The sequence below is a fragment of the Cricetulus griseus genome, chromosome 10 (assembly GCF_003668045.3).
Source record: "Cricetulus griseus strain 17A/GY chromosome 10, alternate assembly CriGri-PICRH-1.0, whole genome shotgun sequence".
NCBI classification, from domain to species: Eukaryota; Metazoa; Chordata; class Mammalia; order Rodentia; family Cricetidae; genus Cricetulus; species Cricetulus griseus.
The window spans coordinates 23433906-23455702 of NC_048603.1; the positions used below are offsets into that span (position 1 = coordinate 23433906).

The window sequence follows — 21797 nt, forward strand, 5'->3', positions numbered from 1 at the left end:
CCAAATATGTGCAAGTGTTCTACCCAGGTCTTAATGCCTGGACTTCCTGGGCATTGGCTCAGTTACCATCAGATCCTCCCATGCCCTGGATTTCTACGTGTAGTAAAGTAAGAAAACCTGAAGACAAAGTGAACTGCCAGAGCTTAAGATTTCAAAAGCAGAAGTCAGTAGACCAAAAGGAAGAGACTGAATATTTTTATAGAATATGCACAAATTTGAAGGTGAGGTTATTGGAATCTCAGAAAAAAACAAAGCTGAGCTTGAAATAATATTTTCATTTTATATTAAATATTATATTTTGCTCCTGGGGTACAGTCTCTAAGATCTCTATCTAGGCTTGAGCTCCTACGATTACCATGACTTAGCAGGTCAATAGTCCAGATTTACAAGGCCTGGTTCTTGTCTTCCAGGAGGCTGGGGGTTGCAGAGATTTACCAAAAACTGTGAGTGGCATTTAAGAAATAAGGTTATGTGACAACTAGGGAGTAAAAGTATTCTCTCCGGGGGCGGGGGTGGGGAGGAAGGGCATTTTCAAAGACCTTCTCAAAGACTCCATCTGAGGGCTACAAGGACCCTCAATACAAATTGCCAGGATAGAAGTATCTTACAGAAGAAGGAGCATAAAATCTCTGAGGAAAGAAACACTTTAGTGTGTTACAGAAAGCCTTCGTGGCTAGAGCATGGTGGGCGGGGCAGAGATAGACTCCAGGAAAACACAGACTAGATGAAAATTTAGTCTCTCAAGCTGGTGCAGTCTGTTTTACTCCCAGGGGGTGTTATGAGAGTTCAAGCTGGGCAGTGGGGTGTGATATGATTTAGCCATTCAAGAGAATGCTTAGATTGTCTTCTGGTTAATGGATGGAAGGGGTTAGACTTAGACAAAATATATCTTAAGCTCGGGAATTATAAGATGACAAGGGTGCAGCTTGTACATTGCTGCTATTTTTTTTGTGACGAATATTAATAACTTCAATTGGACTTTATGCCAAGTAAAGTGCTAGGAAACATGGAGCTATTCTTTTAGGAACAAGGCTCCGTGGTGATGTATTGTTTATGATTTCTTGAAGCCACTGGAGATCAAAATAGTAAAGTAGCCATACTGGTTAGCCATGGAAGCCAGGCAGTGGTGGCCCACACCTTTAATCCCAGGACTCAGGAGACAAAGGCAGATGGATCTCTCTGAGTTCAAGGCCACACTGAGCTACACAAAATTGATCCAGTCCTATAAGAAACAGCTCACACAAAGGTGATCTCGCCACCTGGGATCACACGCCTTTAATCGCAGCACTAGGGAGATGGAGACAGGAGTGATATGGCTGGGCAGAGAGATGAATAAAATGAGGAGACAGGAACTGAGAGCTTTTTGCCTCTAAGGATTCATGGGGGCGGGATTGCCATTTCAGCTGGATAGAGATAAGATCTACTGGCTTGGCTGCTTTGCTTCTCTGATCTTCAGCTTGAAGCCTGACCCCAATATTTATCTTTGGATCTTTTATTTTTTCCTGCTACAAGGCTCCTATTTGGAACCTGGGATCTGTCTCCAGTTAGTGTAGAATGGTCACCTTTATCCCACCCATGCATTTTACATGCAGGATGGCCTGAGGATCCATATATTACTATTGCTCCTCAGGCCTTCTGAAAGACTTACTTAGAGAAAAGAAAAAAACAACAACAAAAATCCCATTATTGTACTTCCAAAAGTACACATTAGTCACTTTTACCCAACAGATTGGCATTGTTAGTGTGACGCTAATGTGCACATCATGGTGACTCTAAGTAGAAATAGGGTTTTTATAATCCATACAACAGACAGAAAGAGAGTGAATAGGCGGTGGTGGCACACACCTTTAATCCCAGCACTCGGGAGGCAAACACAAGAAGATCTCTGAGTTGGAAGCCAGCCTGGTCTACAGAGCGATTTCCAGGACACTCAGAGCTTCACAGTGAGACCATGCCCACCCCCAAAAGATGGCTTTAGGTAAATATCCGAAGATCACTAGGACAGTGAAATCTCTTTGCAGGCTTATGCAATCATTGCTTTGACTTAAACTTAAGAAAAACGTTTGTGATTCTGAGACCCCAATTAACTTCCTGAAGGATATATACAAAAAACAAACAAACAAACAAAAAACAGTGCTGGAATTATATCCAAGCTAGGTGTGACTCCCAAAGCCATGTGTTTTCAATCAGACCACACAACTCCTCCTCCTTAGTGTCCTAAGTCTATTCAGAGTCTCTATTGTCTACCTTGTTTGTCAAGTCTAGAGTGTGTGTGTGTGTGTGTGTGTGTGTGTGTGTGTGTGTGTGTGTGTGTGTGTGTGTTCTGAGACACATGGGCCACTGGTTCTCTAAAGCTATTTAGAATACTCTGCTATAACCCTAGGAATGGACCAGGTGTAACATTCTACCTTACCTAAGTAGCCAGCTGTTCATCACTTGAGTAGCTAACTGGTGACACAATATTCCAGCAACCATTCAGTTTAGTTCCAGTTGGACTGGATGATGTTGAAACCAAAAGAAAATGCAATGCTGAGAGAGATGCTGGCTGGGCTGGCAAGGATGAGACTGGACCATCCCAAGGGTGCTGTGATTCCTGCAGGTCCCACTGGGAGTTTTCTTAAAGCAAATTCTCCTAATCTTTTGGGAAAAAATAGGAAGAATTCTCATCTAGTAGCTGCCCTGACTAAAATCTTCCTGTAGATCTGTTGCTGATCATGCAGCTTCCACGTGGCAACCTGGTCCTCCCAGCCATGAGTTTTGTGATCTTCAGATAAATGTCTGCAGGTCCCAAAATGTGTCCAGAAAAAGAACTCTTGACGAAAAGAGCTTAAGAAGAAATGCATAATGAAAGGATTGCCCTAATTTCTCAACTGACTAAGTTGCTAAGGCACTGTGGGTAGCCACACTTCCTCTCCACACCTCAGCATACACACATATGGACAGTGACAGAGTTGAAATGGTTAAGCCAACTTCCCTTCACTGTGACCGCCAGAGACACATGCCAGGGTCTGTGGCTGCACTGTGTGAGTTATGGCTACTTCAGAATTTTCCCTTCAAAATCCAAGGAGTACATGATTCACTAGGAAGTGACAAGGACACATGCTATTCACAGTTATCATGGGGCAGAATAAGTGTTGTGTTTAAAATGTAATCCTAAAACAATGTAAAAGCACCCTTACCAAACACCCTTACACTTTGCCTACTTTCAGCATTCTTTTTTAATATGATCATCGTGTTCTTTCTTTATGGTTTTTTCGAGACAGGGTTTCTCTGTAGCTTTCAAGCCTGTCCTGGAACTCACTCAGCAGACCAGGCTGGCCTCAAACTCACAGAGATCCACCTGCCTCTACCTCTGCCTCCCGAGTGCTCGGATTAAAGGCGCCTGCACCATCACCACCTGACTCGACCAAATAGTATCCCTAGGGTTTGATTCATTCCTTGTTTCTGCTCCTAAATACTGGCCCACAAACTGAACACCAGGCCCTTTTCTATGCAGATGCTTGCCCACAAGACGGGAACATGCTACATTTAAACTCCCTGTAGTTGTCACATTCCTGTAGAGCAAGCCTCTCCCACAAAGACGCCCAACTTGTCCATTCATCAAGATGCCCACTTGTACATTCATTCATCGGCTGCTTGTTGAGTAACTGCACTTGGCTGGGTGAGGCTATTATGAGCACAGAGAAATAAAGAAGTACCTCAATGGTCTGGAGCTTTTGATTGAGGGCTGATGCTTTGGGATCACCAGGTTCAGTGTGAACAGTGCTGTGATTTTAGGACAGTGCCATAAAGAAGGCGAGGGTGATCTGAGGGAATTGGGGAAGACCTTCCAAGGAAGTGATGTTTAATCTGAGATCTACAAGATGAATGAGAAAGAATGACAGCAAGGAAGGGGAATACAAATCTACCCTCTTAGCCCGGCTTTCCATTGCCCCAAACGAAAGCATGGGATTCTCTTTCCCTACACAGAAATTAACCTCAAATCATTTCCACTGCAAATGCTAAAATGCTGGACACTGTCATTAAAAGGGAAGATGCTTTCCCGGGGTCTACTGACTCTGCTCACCATCAAACTGTTCATCTTTAATCTCGTTATGCAGAAAATCACAGGCCAATTTTTCTCCGTAGGCAATCTGTTTTTAATGATTTTAATGTTAGGTTGGGTTTTGATGTTCTCTGGATGAGACATCTATTGGGTAGGTGCTGAGAACATGGAAGATTTCCGGAAGTTCCCTGTAGTTAAATCTCTATTCAGTACCACAGCGTTTCCTGGTGATATAGCCTTAAATTGCCTTGAGCTGGACTGTGAGGAGAGCTGCTGCCTTCAGCCAGGGGGTCATTAGAGGGTCTGGATTTTCACTCTGTTCAGAAAGGCAAGTTGGTTTGAAGCCTTTCATGTAGTATTTAGTGGATTAAACCGACAATTGGCTCCATTAACTTTGACTAATTGCCCTTCCTTTCCTTGAAGTTCTGGGGTAGATATAAGTGAAAGTTAGACATATTGATGTTGCTTGAACAGAATTACAGATCAAGAAGCCTTCAGTTGAGTTGGCAAATGGACCTCAGACAGCCTGTGGTTACTTTAAGGACATTACTGATGGGAACTTTTTAAAAACAAGTCAATTGGACTCTTCTTTCATCAAGAATGGCTTAGTATTTATTAGTCACAAACCGTGGACTACACTTAGGAATTCATGAATGCTCATATGGTGGAATTTGTCTGTTTTTGTTTGTTATACAATAGAAGTGATGGAAGTGGGGCGTTGGTGGCACACGCCTTTAATCCCAGCACTCAGGAGGCAGAGGTAGGCGGAACTCTGTGAGTTCGAGACCAGCCTGGTCTACAAGAGCTAGTTCCAGGACAGCCTCCAAAGCCACAGAGAAAACCTATCTCGAAAAAAAACAAAACAAAGCAAAAAAACAATAGCAGTGATGGAAACCAGAGCCTTCAACATGCTAGGCAAACACACAACCTACTGAGTTACGTCTTCAGCTCCCTGTTACTTTTTCTTATTTTGTGACAGGTCGCAGTAAGTTGGTTCAGTTAACATTAAAGTCACTCTAATCCAGACTGGTCTTGAAGTAGTGATCTTCTTGCTTCAGCCTCCTTAGTAGATGGGGTTATAGGCCTGTTCCACTAGGCCTAAACAGAGTGTCATGTTTTAAACATATGGAAATAGATCTTAGGAAAAACAGCAAATATCTGAATTTTTCACTTCCTAAATTTCCTAATTTGGGGATGAAAAGTGGGATCAACTTTATATTGACCCAATTCCTCACTTTATCAATGCCTGCAGTAACCCTGTCCGTTGTAAAACTTCTTCACTTAGGTACATCCAGTTGTTTCCAAACTTATGTCATAAAGATCAACTTGTATTATTTTGACACAATGAAATTTGTATTTATGGGATTTTTTTCTCTCCAAACAAAATTGCACTGGTGGCTAATGACCTTTTCTCCAGTTCTTCAGTTCTTCAGTTTCCATCTCTTACAAATAAAACTGCTCTGCAACACCAAAATGTCTGATTGCCCTGGGGTAACCTAATCCCAGCCAAGCAAAGATACTATATATTTTTGTTGGCGTGCACAGCCTCTTGGTGGCTATTCAACACATGCTTACTTTGAGTTGACTTTGCCTCAGTGTGAGACTTCAGTGACTTATCTCAGGAAAGTACACAGGACTGGTGGAGCTTTTTAAAAGTTCCCACACTTCTCAAGGGTCCCCAGACTCCTCTGGTGAATTCCAGCTTGTGAAGTATTAGATTCAACACTCTCTCTTACTCTGTGGCTGTGATGTCACTTTTAATACCTTCAAGCAGTGGTTCTCAACTTCCCGAACACTGAGACCTTTTAACCCTGTTCCTCGTGTTGTGGTGGCCCCCAACCATAAAATTATTCCATTGTTACTTCATAACTGTAATTTTGCTACTGGCATGAATAATAATGTAAATATTTGATATGCAACCCCCCCAAGAGGGTCATGACCCACAGATTGAGAACCACTGTCTCTCAGGATCTGTTTAGGTCCTAAGGTCCAGTAAGGCTTCACATGTCTTGTGTGTGATGCTTTCCACCCAAAAGTACGTATTTGGGGAGTACTTAGCTACATGAAAGCTCTTGAAGGGGTCATCTCAGGAGCAAACATTGAGGATTCAATAGGAAGCCAGAGAAACTGGAATGAGCAGACAAGTCTGAGAGGAAGTGTGTACTAAGAATGCTACAGAGAGAGCAAGGAGACACAGCTAAGTCCCAAACGCTTTGAACCTAACAGGAAGTTTCATCTCATCTCCGTATTGCCCTGTTTCAAACTCTGTAACTCCAGCTCCAGAGGATCAGGCTTCCATGGGCAACCCCATACATGTCACAAACACACACACACACACACACACACACACACACACACACACACACACACACACACACAAATAAAAAATAAAAGCATTGATAACTCCATTTGACCAGTATTCTGTATAATTGTATCTGAACAAATCATTCTAGTAGACAGAAGACAACAAATGAGTCATTTATCAGTAACTCAAGAGCTGCTTCTCTTCTTGAAGGAGATTAAAGTTTCAATAACCTTTAAACTCCCCCCCCCAAATTTCTATGAAGAAAACACATGCATGTATAAACATGTACAAACTGACACACTGACCTAAATTGCATTCTCATAGCATTGATATTTCTGAAAAACGGATGCCTTTTATATTTGAGGGGGTGAGAACTGAGTAATTTGTCTCCTTGTATATGTTCTTCATCCACTTCCTCCATCTCCCACTCATAAGTGAATCGGGGTCCCTTCCCCTCACTAGGTCTTACCCTGCCCCTGAATTTATTCTCCCCTAACTTGACATGAAGTCAGGATAGGTTTTGCATATCTCTTGAATGCATTGCCACACTATTTTACGGCTGAAATTTCCATGAGGTCACTTCAAATTGGTCACTTGTAAACAGGTACACCATGTTATTTCAAGCAACCAGTAGAAGTTTCACAGCTGCTTTGATTCATTAAAAATAGCCCAGGTTGTAACAACTCAAATGAAATCACATTTCCCCATCTTAGTGACACAATCCTCAATCGAGGTGGGCTTCTTAGACAGGAGAGGGTCAACGTAAGAAGACTTTTGTCCATAATTATGATTGTTGGAGTAACTGGACAAGGAATTGGAGTAGGTCTCAGATGTTGAAAGTTTGCTCTTTGGGCTCTATTTTCTGTTCTGAGACTTCTACCCAATCACCTGGAATTGTGGTTGCACCTGAAAGCTCAGCCACCTGTGCACATCTCAATGAAAGAAAATCAAGACCAGTATCCCTGTTCCCCCAAGCCATGACCCACTAATACGAGCTGAAAAGCAAGGCTGAGGTATTGGACACCATGTAGAGTGCACAAGGAAAAGAGTAGGACTTAGTGTTTAAATATCCTTTGGCTTAAGTCCCCTGATACAAAAATTATTTCAATGATGCCACTCACTCATACTAGCTGAAGGTCAAGGGTACATGCCTAAGATGCAAACTAGTAGGGAATTAGTAAATGTCTCCTGAATGAACAGCCAGCGCTGGGTCTGTGTGGCTGCTTCTGCTGTTTTCTTCATCTCAGAGAGCTTGAAATTGCAAGACACAAGGTGACAAATGACAACCAAACACTTGCACACAACTTACAGTCCCCATCACATTTACCATCCAGATGATATTTGAAAACCCTGAGTTCTACCCTAAGATGGGATTTACCAGGGACCTCGATTGTCTGGGCCCTGAACTGGCACCATTTGTACATATCCGGACATTGGAAAACCAGCTACAAAGGGTAGTAGAGTCCTCTGGTAGGCTACTTAGGAATATCTGGACAGTTCATTCAGAAAACAGAGGGGACATTCTGACTCTTGCTATTTCATTTCCTGGTGTATAAGCTGTAAGACCATATGAATTACTTAATAACTCTCCTAGGGGCAGAATCTTGAGACTTCCTCCCATAGCAAGACCTCATTAGAGATTGTGTTAGCTTTGTGTGAAGAGCAGACCTTACTGCCACAAGCAATATGAGGAAGTAAATCAGATTCTTACCTAAAATTGTACATCAGCACATCACTTGGGATGTGACACCACATTTTCTCTTCATGAAAACTGTGTCTTTGACTCTTGTGCCTTGCTTATCGGAACCGGTCCAACTCCCTGCAGACCTCATTCCCATAGAAGGTGGAAAGTGCTATGTTCAAGTTTTGGAGGCTTTATGTGTATATTTTCAGAAATGTTACCCAAGTTGATGTTTATTCAAATGCAATTCTGTACCTTCTTTAAAAATAATGTCAACTCACATTCAAAGAAATCTGTGCTCCTCATCCCTAGATTTGGGAAAAGCATAATTCTGTCTTTTCCAAACAGGACCACATTCTCCCTGAACTCTCAAATCCAGAATGCTGAAACTCTCCCAGGAGCTTTCTTACAAAGAAAAGTGGTAATTGTTTAAAGTAGTAAATATGCAAATGAGTGCAACTCACCCTACCATATGGATATAACACCACTGTGTGCCCTTTAACTATATGAGTATAACTTATCAAAAACACAAATTAAACTTTTTGTAAAGGAAGAGCCTCCTCTCATGATGATTGGATTTGCATTTTAACAAACGGGATAGGAAACAAATTGCATTACTGTATGCATGTGGGGTGTTCCTGTCCAGTCCAAATATTATTCTTGTATCCTGTAGGAACGAGGATGCTACATAAGAAAGTGAAAGGTTTTATCTTTTCCATGGTCCAAACTCTGTGGACAGCAAGCCAGTGGAGTAACAGATGCTCAAGGCCAGGCATAAGATACATCCTAGAAGTGATGAAAGGGGGGGGTCCAAAAATCAGTTGAACCAGCCTTTGCTCTTCCTACTTCTCAGTGCAGACCCAAGCTTGAAACTAGAAATAAGCAGCCTTTGAGAACTGATAGGCCTATAAGTGGGGGAAGTCCTAGTGAAGACCCAGGTCAGCTGAACCTGTTGTCCTCTGCAGGTCCTTACAAATCAGCAGTAAGCTGCCCCTAAGCCATCCCTATGTGTCACTGGCTAGCAAGGCCGTCACGACCAACTCAGAGGGGAGCAGAAAGTGATGGACTCCTTTCCCTAACATAGGCTTCTTAAGCAAACCAGCTCAAGGGAAATGCTCAAGCAGAATTTAGCCCGGGGCTTGGCTCCAGAAGACTCAATGTTATCGCTTTGGGACCTCGGGTCTCTGTGCTCTAGAGGAGCTACAGTTTAAAAGGCAGTTTCTGTCCTCCCCAAATGCAAAGGAATCCTCATCTAAGATGTACCACGGGGATGCCTTTATACTCTAAAGTTTAAAGGTTCTGGCTCTTCCACAGAATGTCAACTGTCATGGTAGTGTCTTTTATTTCATGATGATCTGATGATCAAAAACTAGAAATAAAGCTCAGAAAAATATTTGTTTTTGTTTAGCAAGATTTGGTACAGAGCTTATTTCTAAATTTAGAGTTATGTAGGGGAAAATGGGAAATAATATGACACTTAGACAAAGACCAGCAACACTTCCCTGGAGATAATCTTGAAACAGATAACTTTACAACCATCCACTCTGTTGTTCATTCAACTTGTATTTATTAAAAAGCTTAGTAAAAACATCAGGTGCTAGCAACTTGGCCATGCAAAAGGAACTGTGCCTCATTTCAAGGAGATCTAATAAACAAGCACACACATGCTCAAGAAACAATTACCCGGGACTGGAGAGATGACTCAGTGGTTAAGAGCCCTGACTGCTGCTCTACCAGAGGACCTGGGTTCAAAACCCAGCACCCACATGGCAGCTCACAACTGTCTGTAATTCCAGTTCCAGGGAACCTGACACCCATGCAAAACACCAATGGACAAAATAAATAAAATTAAAAAATAATAAATATTAAAAAAAATAATAATAAATAAATAAATTAAAAAAAAACAATTTCTCTACTAAAAATAATGGAGAATACACTCTCTGAAGTAGACTATGTCTGGTTTCATTTTCAAAGGACATGTATATGGGTTCCGATGCATCGGACAAAATGGACTGTGTAGTTGTTTAATGTATCAAGTTTTGCCTTGTCTAAACTCCAGTATGTAGTCACATTCCATTTGCATGGAACCTGAGAGCCATACAAGACTTTACACATGGCATGAACAGACTAGAAAACATCATGTGTGAAAACCAGGATAACCAGAGAGCACCTGGGAAAATGAAATAAAATGGAAGCCAGTCTCCTGAAAAAGATAACTCAGCATGCTGGAAAGAGTTCTATGGAGGGAAGCAAATAGGTCTTATTCAGAAACGGGTCCAGTTGGGTGGAATATGGGGATAAAAGCCAGTAAGAAACTCTGAGCACTGTTTGCAAATTAGCATCCCATGGAACACACAGAAAGAATTCAAGAAGAGGGAGTTTGGGGTCAACATTTTTGGAAAGTCCAGAGACTTAAAGTCTTGTGTCTACAGACCTCATCCATTCCTTTACCTCAGAGATATATATTGGGAGATCTCAGGACATGGATATAAGAATGTCTTTGTCAAGAAGCATGTACTGAGCAACAACAAAATGTGAGACATTGTCACAGGTAACTCCCAATGACAAAGACCAAATCTCTGGTCTCAATGCAACTAGCGAGAGGAGCAACAGGAAGCAAATATTAGATTCACATTTCCTGACTGACTGGTCCACAGAACTTCAGTATCATGGAGAACCCTTCAGGCTTTGTTGTTGTTTGTTTGTTTGTTTGTTTGTTTGTTTTGCTTCTTGGAACATATTGAGCAAAAGGGAATTGGAAGGATTCAGTCATGAGACTGTGTGAGCTGGCACGCAGGATCTGCAAGGATGCCGTGAAGAGTGTGCTTAGACTTACCCTCTTCCTCCTCAGCTTTGTGTCTCCTTTATGTTTCCGTCAGCTCCCCTCTTCCCTGCCAGTCTTCAGATTTGTAACTTCTGGTTTTGCTGTCTGACCTGTTTAGTTTAATGCATATTGTGCCTGTATCTTTAGGGTTAGAGCCATACATTGGGGTCAGTTGGGGTCACCAGTGAGCACAACTGAGAACAATGGCTCCTCTTCTCCTAAATCAGTAGCAAATAGTTCAGCAGTGAGGAACGGGGTTCCCTTGAACCCCTTTTCCATCCACACCTGGTTGCTGATGGACACTGTACGTATGTCCTCAGTCACTGTGATTTGAATGACTATGGCCGTCATGCTTCATAGCTCTTCACCCCATCTTCCAGCTCTTACATCCCTTCCGACTCCTTTTTCCACCATGGAAAACTGGATGAATTTCACAGGTGTGCTATCTGCCTTAAATCCAGTACTAGGAACCAAGGCCAAACAATGTGATGGCCATGTGGGAAGTGACAGAACCTGAAAGAAATCATAGTGGGTTCAGAGGACAAGAACGTGAGCCTCACAGAGAAGTTTCCATGTCATAAACTAAATAATGACCTCCCCACCCCCACTCAAATGCAGCTAACAAAGGGCTCCCTAGGCTCTCAAGCAAGGCCCCGTCCTCAAAATCTCGGCTACGGAAGGACTGTAATTCACATCTGGGCTTTGGTATGTCTTAAGCACTGTGGGGAAGAGACTGATTTCAGAAATACATGAAGAGGATATGGACCCCAGCAAGGACAATTCTGGGAACTACAGCATCTGCTTTGCAGTACAAGTTTGACATGAGAGTTCAACCCAAGTAGTAACTGACATGTCTAGTGCTGTCCAAGCCTCTCTGGTATCTAAAGCACCAGATGAGATGAACAATATCATTTTTTATAGCATCATCTATTTATAATGTTACAATAATATCTGATTAGCATAAAATATTCCTACCTCATTTTTAGTTGACTAATATCTGGAAATACCAGCTACAAATAAGAAAATATAGTATAATTAAATGTTAAACAATAGATTTGTATCAATCCTATATTAAAGTATATATTTGAATATACATTCAATTAAGTCCATACATGTCCTATTATAATCAAATGTGCTGTAATGTTTCCCATGTCCTTCCATCATCCACTTGTGTTTCTTATTCTGTATTCACAGTTTAGAGGTCAGTTTAGAACTGGAATCATTTGAAAATGCTAGCTCTGTTTTGGCCTGATCTCAATATATATCTTATATGTTAGATAGATTAGAAACAATTGTACTATTATAAATAGCTCATTCTAGCCTGACTCTATATAGAAAAAAATGACTCATGTCACACTTTTCCCAGTTACTCCTTACAAACAAATACTGTAAAGATAAAAGTATCTGGACTGCCAGTACTGGCAGCATCAGCCCACTGAGGTGAACAAGGGACAAAATGCAATTTTTTTCTGGTGTAGAACACCAAAGACCATCCCAAAAGTCATGTATCCTTCACAATGCTGTGGGAGTTACACCAAGGTAGATATCGGGTGGTGTCTGTTCCTTGATCCCACTTGCTTCACCACTAGAGATGGTTTTGTCCTTATATGTAGCCTAAATAAAGTTGTGAGTCCCCACCAAGCATTTTGATGGAAGTGTCTACTTTCCAACTAGTAACTACATCCGGATAGAACTGGTCAATGAAAAGAGGGCTGAGAACCAATTCACTCTCATTGGGAATGAGCACACTGATATCCAGGACCATGGATGGGAGCTCTAAGCAGGACAGATTCCATTGGTCTCTGCCTGCCAGAAGTGATTAATGACACAGAATCCTCTGGTCAGCAACCAATAAAATCCATTCCTAGTTCCCAAGGCCTCTTGCAGACTGTCATCAGTTCCTGGTGACATTTGTCATCCTCCAACATCAGAATGAGAAAAAAATAAATGAAGGCAGAATAGAAAACTTACTCGGTCACTTCTGTCCATCTGGGACATAGCTCAGTGATAGAATGTTCACCTGATGTATGCAAAGCCCTGAATTTGATTCTCAGCCTTGCCAGGAAGAAATTAACAGATAATTAATTAATTCAATGTGATCCAAGGGTTGTCTTTTATTTCAAGACTGTGTTGCTCTGGTTGAGAATAAAATGCCCACACTCTTCTTTTTATGAAATGACGGTGCTTGGCCTCTTGAGTTAATTTAATGTTGGTCTTCCCTTGAGTGTGTGTTGCCCTAAAGCTGCACTTGTGGCAAACACTGCTACTGTAACTAATGTGTCCCCAAAACGTGTTTTTGAAACTGGCCTGCTCTGCGAAACTTGAGAGTCTCAGAGCTGCGGGCATGATCGGCTAGTGGAGTGAACATGCTCGATTTAATTCAAAGAAGGAAACCGTAAGAGCATTAAAATTATAAACAGCAATGGAGATGTACATACTGCCGCTGTTGAGCCCCAGCTGTTAACACGTCCAGGAAGCATTCTGGCATCCCTAAGCCACAATGCGCGTCCTTCCCGCCTCCTGGCCAAGTCAGAAAAAAATAAGTTATGTCCAAGCTGTGTAGGAAGACTTGCTGCCTTTGAAACCAAATTGGAGATCCACTGAGCAGCCACCAGTCCCATTTCCTCAGGTGCACAACCACATTGATTGTTAGGGAATCAAGCCCTCTGGCCAGGTGTGGACTCTGCTATTCAATTTTCTGCAGCATTAGTCCCTGCTTCCTTCTTTCCGCTCCAGACTCCCCCCAACCCCCCCCCACTTGCCTTTTCCTGACTTACCTTCCCTGGACATCTATCCTTGTCTCTACCGTAATCTCCTAGGCACTCGGCTCTGAAACCAACTGCATCAGTGCAGTGAGTGTACATTTTGCTTGGTCATGTTGGGACATTTTATTGCACCCATTATCCTGGGACTGCAGAAAGGCGGGTTTTAGTCAATTCTACCTCTGGTGAAGCTTTACCACAGAGCTCTTTAGAGATCTCAGATTTCTATTACACTGACTATTCTTTACAGTGCCATAGGAAGAGTCATTATCACATGGCCTAGATGACTCCAACGAGGTCAGAGTCCATGACTCCAGTTCGGGCCCTGAAGACAGTAGATTCATTTCAGCTTTGAGAAAGTTGTAGCTCTTGAACAGTATCTCTGAGGCTATAGATGCATAAAAGATCGGAGCCAAATCTCCATGCACTTTCCTGTGGTGATTCTATATTCTATATAATCTATGTCAGTCCAGCCTGTGTTTCAAGCGTAGCTAAACTAAGAGGCTGGTTGAACAAAACAGATGCTGTTGAGTGTGTGCCCCACTGGGGAGTGTGCACTTTCTCAGAAATGCGCCACAGCCGCTACCTCTACTCCGGGAAATCTCTGATGGTTGACTGGGCTCCTCTGCTCCTCTGTCCCTTTAGGCCAACCTGTAGTTTGTTTGATTTAATTTTTTTTAAGTTTTCTTTAATAAGCCATCTAAATTGGAGCTGTGAGTGAGTATTGCATTTGGCGAGAGCCAGCCAGTTGATTTTTGTCAGCGGCTGTTGAATCACCAGGAGACGAGATCTCTGATACGTCCTCATAAGCCAATGCAATCTCTGCATCCACGTCCCCGTGTCTGGTTACCAGCCATGGTGGTGTGCCTTCTTCCACCCCATGCTGTGTAACCTTGGGAGACAGTGAGATGCTGGAATTGCTTGCGTTTCTTGCCTAAAGAATATTATACATATATCTATATGAAGATATAGATATATAATGGTTTGTGTTGGAAGGAAACATTCTAAATGTTTAAAAAACTTATTAATATTTGTCAAATTTGAGAAACAGAGCCTGGCACATCTGTGTTTGAGGAATGCTTAAACAGAAAATGCAAACGACAAGGCACCCCAAGTCTTCTCATCATCATTAAGAGAAAGACCTCATCAAAACATGGAATCTATTCGGGAAGAAAAGATCATTTTGGTGGGCTTGTTGGACACACAGACTTCCTGTTATTTCTTTGGTTCTCTTTCTCTCATACCTGGGACGTGCCTGGTTAGAGAAAGAGTGGGGACTCATGTTTCTCAGGCAACAGCTTCCTAAAAGCCTCAACCAAAGGAATTCAGTGAACCCACACAGAGGAAAGAGAGTGCTCCTCTCCGTGTGCTACTTTGCCAGGCTGTGTTTCTCTGAACCTAGTGCTAACTGATGAATTGTAGGCTCCACTGAATACCAACTGCATGGGATGCTGTGACTGTGTGCAATGCAACATGATCTTTAAAAAATCAAAACAAAACATTGCATTTCTTTTGGATCCGAAGGGGACCAGCAGGTTTATTGTGTTTGCATGTGCTTTCCCTCTAGACTCTGGCTGCCCTAACAAGAAATTCAATAAATCTGCTTCCAAACCATCTCGCACAAGCTTTGCATGTCCAGTCTGGGCCTGAGGAAATTAACAAGAGAATAGAGCACACCATCGACTTGCGGAGTGGCGATAAACTAAGAAGAGTGCATATCAAGCCATTCTCACTGACGTTTAAAGACTCCAGCCTGGAGCACAAGGTAGATCTGAGTCTCCATGGCGGCTTTTTCTCAAGTCAATTCTTGTCAATGTTTGTGGGAATAGAGAGCTCGAGGGCTGCCGTCTGGCTTTCCGTTTCTTGCTTGTTTTGGTTCGATTGGATTGGTTTGGTTCGATACTGTTTCCTTACTCCCTTTGGAAATGATGAATAGACAGAGGGCCAGGAAAGGAGATGATTGTTAGATAAAGAGACCCTCATCTCTGAGCTTTAAGAGAAAGATGCCTAAAGAGAAAGAAGCCAGGACTCATTAAGCAGCAAAAGAGTTTCTTCCACTGTGAAGTCAAGTAGCATTGCTAACCCTTTGTGTCCACTCTTGTACACACGAATTTCATTGTGACCCTGATAGCCTAATGTGTGTGGACTCTCAAAACCTGATGTAAACGTAAGCAGAGAAACCCGTATCTCTTAGAGTTTTAGACATGGTCCAATGATGAATCAGAATCCATCCCCAATCTAAATCTGATAGTAAGCTGTGTATTGAGCCAGCCTGAAGTCCTCCTTAGCTCCTTCCTTTCTGGGTGACCCATGGCAGGTAAAGTGGGTTGGTTCTATGGCCATGCATGCATTCCTTTCTGCAAAGGGAGGGGACAATGCATGTCTCAATCTCGGGTTGTGTTGGTTACTTTTTTGTCTTTGTGATCTTAAAAAAGAAACTGACAAAGCACTAAAGGAAGAAAGGGTTTCTGGGGAAGTCCATCATGGCAAAGAAATCAGGGGACTTGAAGCAGCCGGTCACATTACCTCCACAACCAGGAAGAAAGGGACAAGAAATGCTGGTACCACCTCCCTTTCACATTTGCATCCAGTTCAGGGAGCCAGTCCATGCAATGCTGCCACCTCCCGTTAGGGTGAATAGTCCCATTCAATTAACTTAATAAAACTCCATGTGTGTCCAGAAGCTAAGTCTTCTAGATAACCCCTCTCAGACAAGGTCAGAAGTTCCTTTACTACGCCATTCAGGATCCTATCAATTTGACAATTGCAAACCGTCACAGAGTTTATTATGAAAGTCTCCTAGACAATGCTTTGCTTAGACGAATAGTTGCAATAGGGCAAGCCAAAGGAGAGGATGCTTGGATTGTCCTGCTTAAATGGGCTACGAATTTTCACTGTTAGGAGCAGACACAGCTTCCCTAGCTGAGCACAGGAGGTGGTTCGGCATCTGCAGGAGCCTCCAGCAAGAACAGCAGGGCATTTGCAAGCAAATTTCTGGAGTTCGGTCAGATGCTTCATGAAGCTCTAGTGACCAATTCTTGTGTGAATTTTCCCAGCTGCCTGGGAGATTGTGCTTTGCACATTTAGGAGAATTAGCAACTCTGTGCGCACGCCCTGCTCCCAATGAGCTTCCCTGATTACCACCTACACACTATGAACTCTAAACTGAATGCCTTCCACCTTCAATTCCCAATTTTCACGTTCCATTGTGCCTACATACTAAGCAAATGGGAAAGAGAGAAACATTTTGCCTCACTGAACACCCCCCCCCAAAAAATAGCAGGTGTGATTTTCTTATTCACAATACAATGAAGGGCTTACAGACGAAAATTAAAATCATTTTGCTCCCTGGGTGCTCCATGAAAGGAACTAGGACAATGAATGAGCAGAATGGCTTTCCAGAGAATCTTCTCAATTAGCCTGTGTAGACGCTATAGTTCCACCCCGAAGTGAACAGAACCTTTTTATTCATTCTTGCTAAAAGCGTACTTGCCTTGCTGGCGCTCTAACTCCTACATATTTAGTGTGTTTTAGCTAGCAGCGTATGTATCTTATTTGCAGCTCCCTGGTATTGAACAAAAGTGGGTCTATGTCAAGCAACACGTGTCTGGGTTCAGTTCTCTGACCAGGGGAGGTTCTTCCAGAACAGTTACAGTGTAGTGCTCTGTTAGACCCAGGATCTGCCCATTGATGGACCAGCCATGTGCCACCCAGAATGTACTCTATCATTCTCAGTGGTGAGAGCAGTGCAGCACACTAAAGGAGACAGTTAGTTCCCTCCCTGAGTCCCAGAGACTTTCCTAAGTGTCCCTCACCCTGAGATCTTCTCTGTAGACTAAGTTTCTGCTAAGCAGAGAATATGTAGTAAGTGGCTTCAGTTAAGTGAAATTTAGTTAGTGAAATGACTAAAATACCAGAATAAAGCAGGTGCTATCATGCAATTCAGCGTGTGCTTGATCAAAAGAGACGGAGAGAAACAGTTGTGAAGACCCAGAGACTAGATTTGAAAGTAGCTACAATACAAAAGCTAGTGTTCTGTTTATAACACAGCCTCTGCCCAGGTTCCTGGAGCTTGCTCCTAGTGCTATTATGAAGAAGAAAAAGCCTCCTCATCTTTTGTGAACTTTGGATGAAAGAGAGGCAGAAGGAGAAGGCAGAGAAAAGGGTTGAGGCAAGAAAGTGCCCTAGAGCCTTAGCAAAGTCTAAACAAGATTGTCAGAGCACAGGATGCTAGAACAGAGAACAGCATCTGTGTGGTACATCTTGTATCCTTGGAGAAAAGTTTACTCTCATGCTTGCAAAGAGAAAACTGACCCTTCAAGAGGTTAAGCATAGGACACAGAATTCCAAAGCCAGGAACCATAGTTTATTGACTCTAGATATCATCAACCCAGGGATGCTCTATTCTATGACATTCAGAAATAAAAATTGCATAGTATTGGGAATCTATGAGAAGCACACACACACAACACATACATGCACACACACATGTGCAGGTACTCACACACACACACACACACACACACACACACACACACACACACACACACACACACACACGGGTTAGCACTGTCTGGGTAAAGATGAGAAGGAAAAGAACAACATCCACACAGTATACAGGGGAACCCATATGCCTAGTCCTGTCAGTGGGTAGGCAAATGAAAAGAATGCACCAAGATCTAAATTTCTAAATGAAATCTACACAGGTTTGTCCCCAAATTCAGTCTGGATGTGGCCTGAAGAAAAGCTTCAGACAGAGAAATTAAAGTGATGCCTGCTGACACTGCCACCTGGCGGCTAGAAAGAACAATCACACACCTCCCAGGAAAGAGTTCCAGGGTTTAAAATCCCTGTGACAGCAGCAGACACCCTGATTTCAGAGGTGTCTAAACGTAGGTGCTATCAAAAATCCACATGTTAAATAAAACCGTGCATCCTTTAACATTACAGAGTGTTTATAATTCCAAACCCCTGCTGCCCTGCTGTCCTGCCTAGTTCTCGAAAGCTAGTTTGAATTTCAAAGGTCTGTTTTCTAAAAGGAAAGACAGAAATGGAAACATTGAATGTAAGTTGCATCCTTCTTAGGCAATTTAGGTTGCCTTAGGGCCGAGAATTCGGTCATCTCTACCTTTATGAATGACTCAGAGCACGAGGCTCCATTGGGGTGTATGGAAATGCCATTGCTTCGTCGCCTTTTAAGAGCTGATACGTCTGTTAACATTGTCATGTGCAACAAGGCTTCTACACATCTTGCGGTGCTGAATGAATAAGAAAATGAACAATGGACTGGAGAGAGAGTTCCGGGGGCAAAGTGCTTGCCACACAAATGTGAGGTCTTGAATTCAGATTCACAGAATCTACCGAAAGCTAAGCGTGACAAGCATCTGTCATTCCAGTGTTCATGGACAAGACGAGAGGTATAGATAATAGCATCCACAGAAACGTCCAAGCCAGCAGTCTGGTGTATGCAATGGCAAACAGAAAAGACACACTGTCTCAAACAAAGAGAAAAATGAGGACCTCGATCCAATATTGCCCATTGGCCTACCCCCACACATCCATGCACACATATCATAAAAACACGGAAACACACACAAAAAGAAAATGAAGAAAGACCTAGGATGCAGAGACAGAGGAAGATGGTCCCACGTCCCATGAGTTATATCTCAGCATGCATTTTACAATTGGTGATCTTAAGAACATGAGTGGACTTTGTTCGGTAGATTTTCAGGAACTCACTGTGGGGAGCACCTCCCCTGCTCAAAGATGAGCAATGCTTTACACTAGGCTCCAGAAAGTGTATCATGATGCCAGTGGCTTAACTGCATTTGGACTACCCATTTCCCTTCTCTGTTCCTTGGTTTCCTCGTCTGTGAAATCAGGACCTTGGACAGCTCTTCGCCCTCTGCAGCAACTTCACTGACTCCAGAGGTTCCTAAGATCTTGGTTTTCCAGGCACCATTCACGTTTGGCCCCTTATTCCAAAGCCGTTATTTTCACTCTCATAATTCACCCATGTATTTTCTGTGGCATGTCTTAGAACACAAGAGTTGGTCTTGGCCAGATCACGATCCCTGCTCAACATTGTCACTTACCAGCCAAGTCATGAGGACTTTTCAGGCAGAGTTCTGGATGGGAGACGAGGGTTTAATTATCAAAGGTCCGATATTTCACAGAGAAATTTGCCTTTCTTTAGTAAAGCTAAGTATTTTCCAATGGGACTTACACATCCTGGGACTAGAAAAAAATAGCACAGCAGAAAAGATATATAGAATCAAAATATATCAAGTGTCATTGACAATGCTGGGATTTTCTCGCAGAAAACGCTACATTTTCCATGGAGAGGCTCAGTGGGTAATACACTTTCGGGATGATGGTCTTAGCTCAGATCCACAGAACCCACACGAAGCCAAGCACATAACTCATCGCTGTAGTGATATGAAGGGCAGAGATGCCCAGAAGTTCTTGGCATTGGGAACAACACAAGACCCTATCTAAAACAAAGTAGAGGGTGGGGATTACCACCAAAGTTTCTGAGCATTGGTGCCTACACATTATCAAAATGTATCTCCTTATTGATTTTTGTTATTGTGACTGGGGTTGAAGGTCTTTCTGTTATGCCTTCTGGTCTTCAGATTTCTCCTTTGGGAGACACCCATTGTCTCAACTTCATATCTTTTATTACATCATTTACCTTTGTCTTGGGAATAGTGTGACTCCACCATCCAGAAAGAAAATTATCCTTTGTGGGACGACCCATCTTGCTTCCTTCTGTTTTTATAGTTCTTGCAGGAAGATAGTATGTCTCAGCTTCTGATCCTTGTTCACTTCTGGAACAAGACTCTCTGAATAAAGTTTAGGATGGAAATGTCAGCTAATTGCAATTACAGACAGATGTCCACAGCCAGAGAAACTTGCAGAAAACCCTTAGAGCCTTGGGAGAGTTTAATAGCATGGACACATATCTGGGAAGAACTTACTAAGGATAGTGGTCCATAAGCCACACACTGCACTATAATGGGTCAATTTCTTCATGTAGAACAAAAATTAGGATATGTTAAATATATATATTGTAATGGTTTTGGTCATTTTGACTTTTGATGTTGGCATTTCCATACTACTAAAATCAAATCATGTCAATGAAAACGAGATTTCCTTCCTTCTTCCAATTCCATCGTCTGTTCTATTCTGAAACATCTCCCTTTGAGAGAGCCCCTTTCTGTATCTGGGCTCATCCTCTTCATCCTGAGAATAGTTTACACACTGCAGTGTTGCCTGGTGATCTTGTCTAAAATGTGGGTGCCTGCTGTCAACTGCCCTAAAGGCTCTGATTGTGCAAGAGGATATGTATTTCAAGACATATTCTTGGAGGACTCTGCTTTTCTGAATTTTCAGCCACATCCCTTTGTCCTTTGGCTGAGTGGGTATGATTGGTACTGGCTCATGTCAAAATATACCTCAGTCAACATTTGAGCCAATACAGACTGTGACTGCTTCTAAAGAGCCGTCAGTGGTACCAGGAGGAAAAAAAAAAGACCGTGATTCAAATTCCCCTTTAGAAATAAAGTCAGGCACAAAGAGTTGCTTCCTATTTGATAATAGCAGAGACAGACAGGCTGACAGCCTTCTGCCACTCCAACAGACATTTTTGTACTCATGCAAAAATCTTCATTTTGTTCAAAAATAATTAGTTGTTGTTTAAAAAGAAAAGAAGAAAGAACATTGACCTGGCCACCTAGGAAATATGACTTAAGCCCAATACCTGTCAGAACAAGCTAGGAAATAAGACAAAGGGTTTGACCTCACTGACATACTTATGGTCATCTTTCCATAGGGCTTTGTATGATAAATTAAGGACTAGAAAGATGACTCGGTGGGTAAAGACACTTGCTGTGCAAGCTTGGGAACCTGAGTTTGGGTCCCAGAGTCTGCATAAAAGCTGGACACTTAGTGGAACCTTCTTTAACCTCACTACTCCTTCGAGGAGATGTAAGGCAGAGACAGAAGAATCCTCAGAGATTCAGGTCCAACTATTGGATGAGCTAGCCTGGCATACAGAGCTGGAGAGTATATGAAATCATATGCTACATATTTTAATACATTAAATACCTTTATACCAATCCAAATCCACACAATAAATTTTAAAATTCCAGAGCTATTTAAAGAAACCATTTAGTGAA

General features: G+C 42.4%; 1 protein-coding gene across 3 annotated transcripts in view; it reads left to right on the forward strand.

Annotated features, from left to right (window-relative positions):
• The window catches only part of LOC113837458 (adenylate cyclase type 8), a 210738-nt gene that overhangs the window by 121670 nt on the left and 67271 nt on the right, over window positions 1–21797 (forward strand). For 2 of the 3 annotated variants that reach the window (XM_035449645.1, XM_035449646.1), the window contains exon 8: window positions 15185–15382. The exons of the other annotated variant lie outside the window; for it this stretch is intronic. In XM_035449645.1, the coding sequence (XP_035305536.1) occupies window positions 15185–15382 (198 nt within the window). The remainder of the gene's footprint in view (window positions 1–15184; window positions 15383–21797) is intronic. 3 annotated transcript variants of the gene reach the window in all.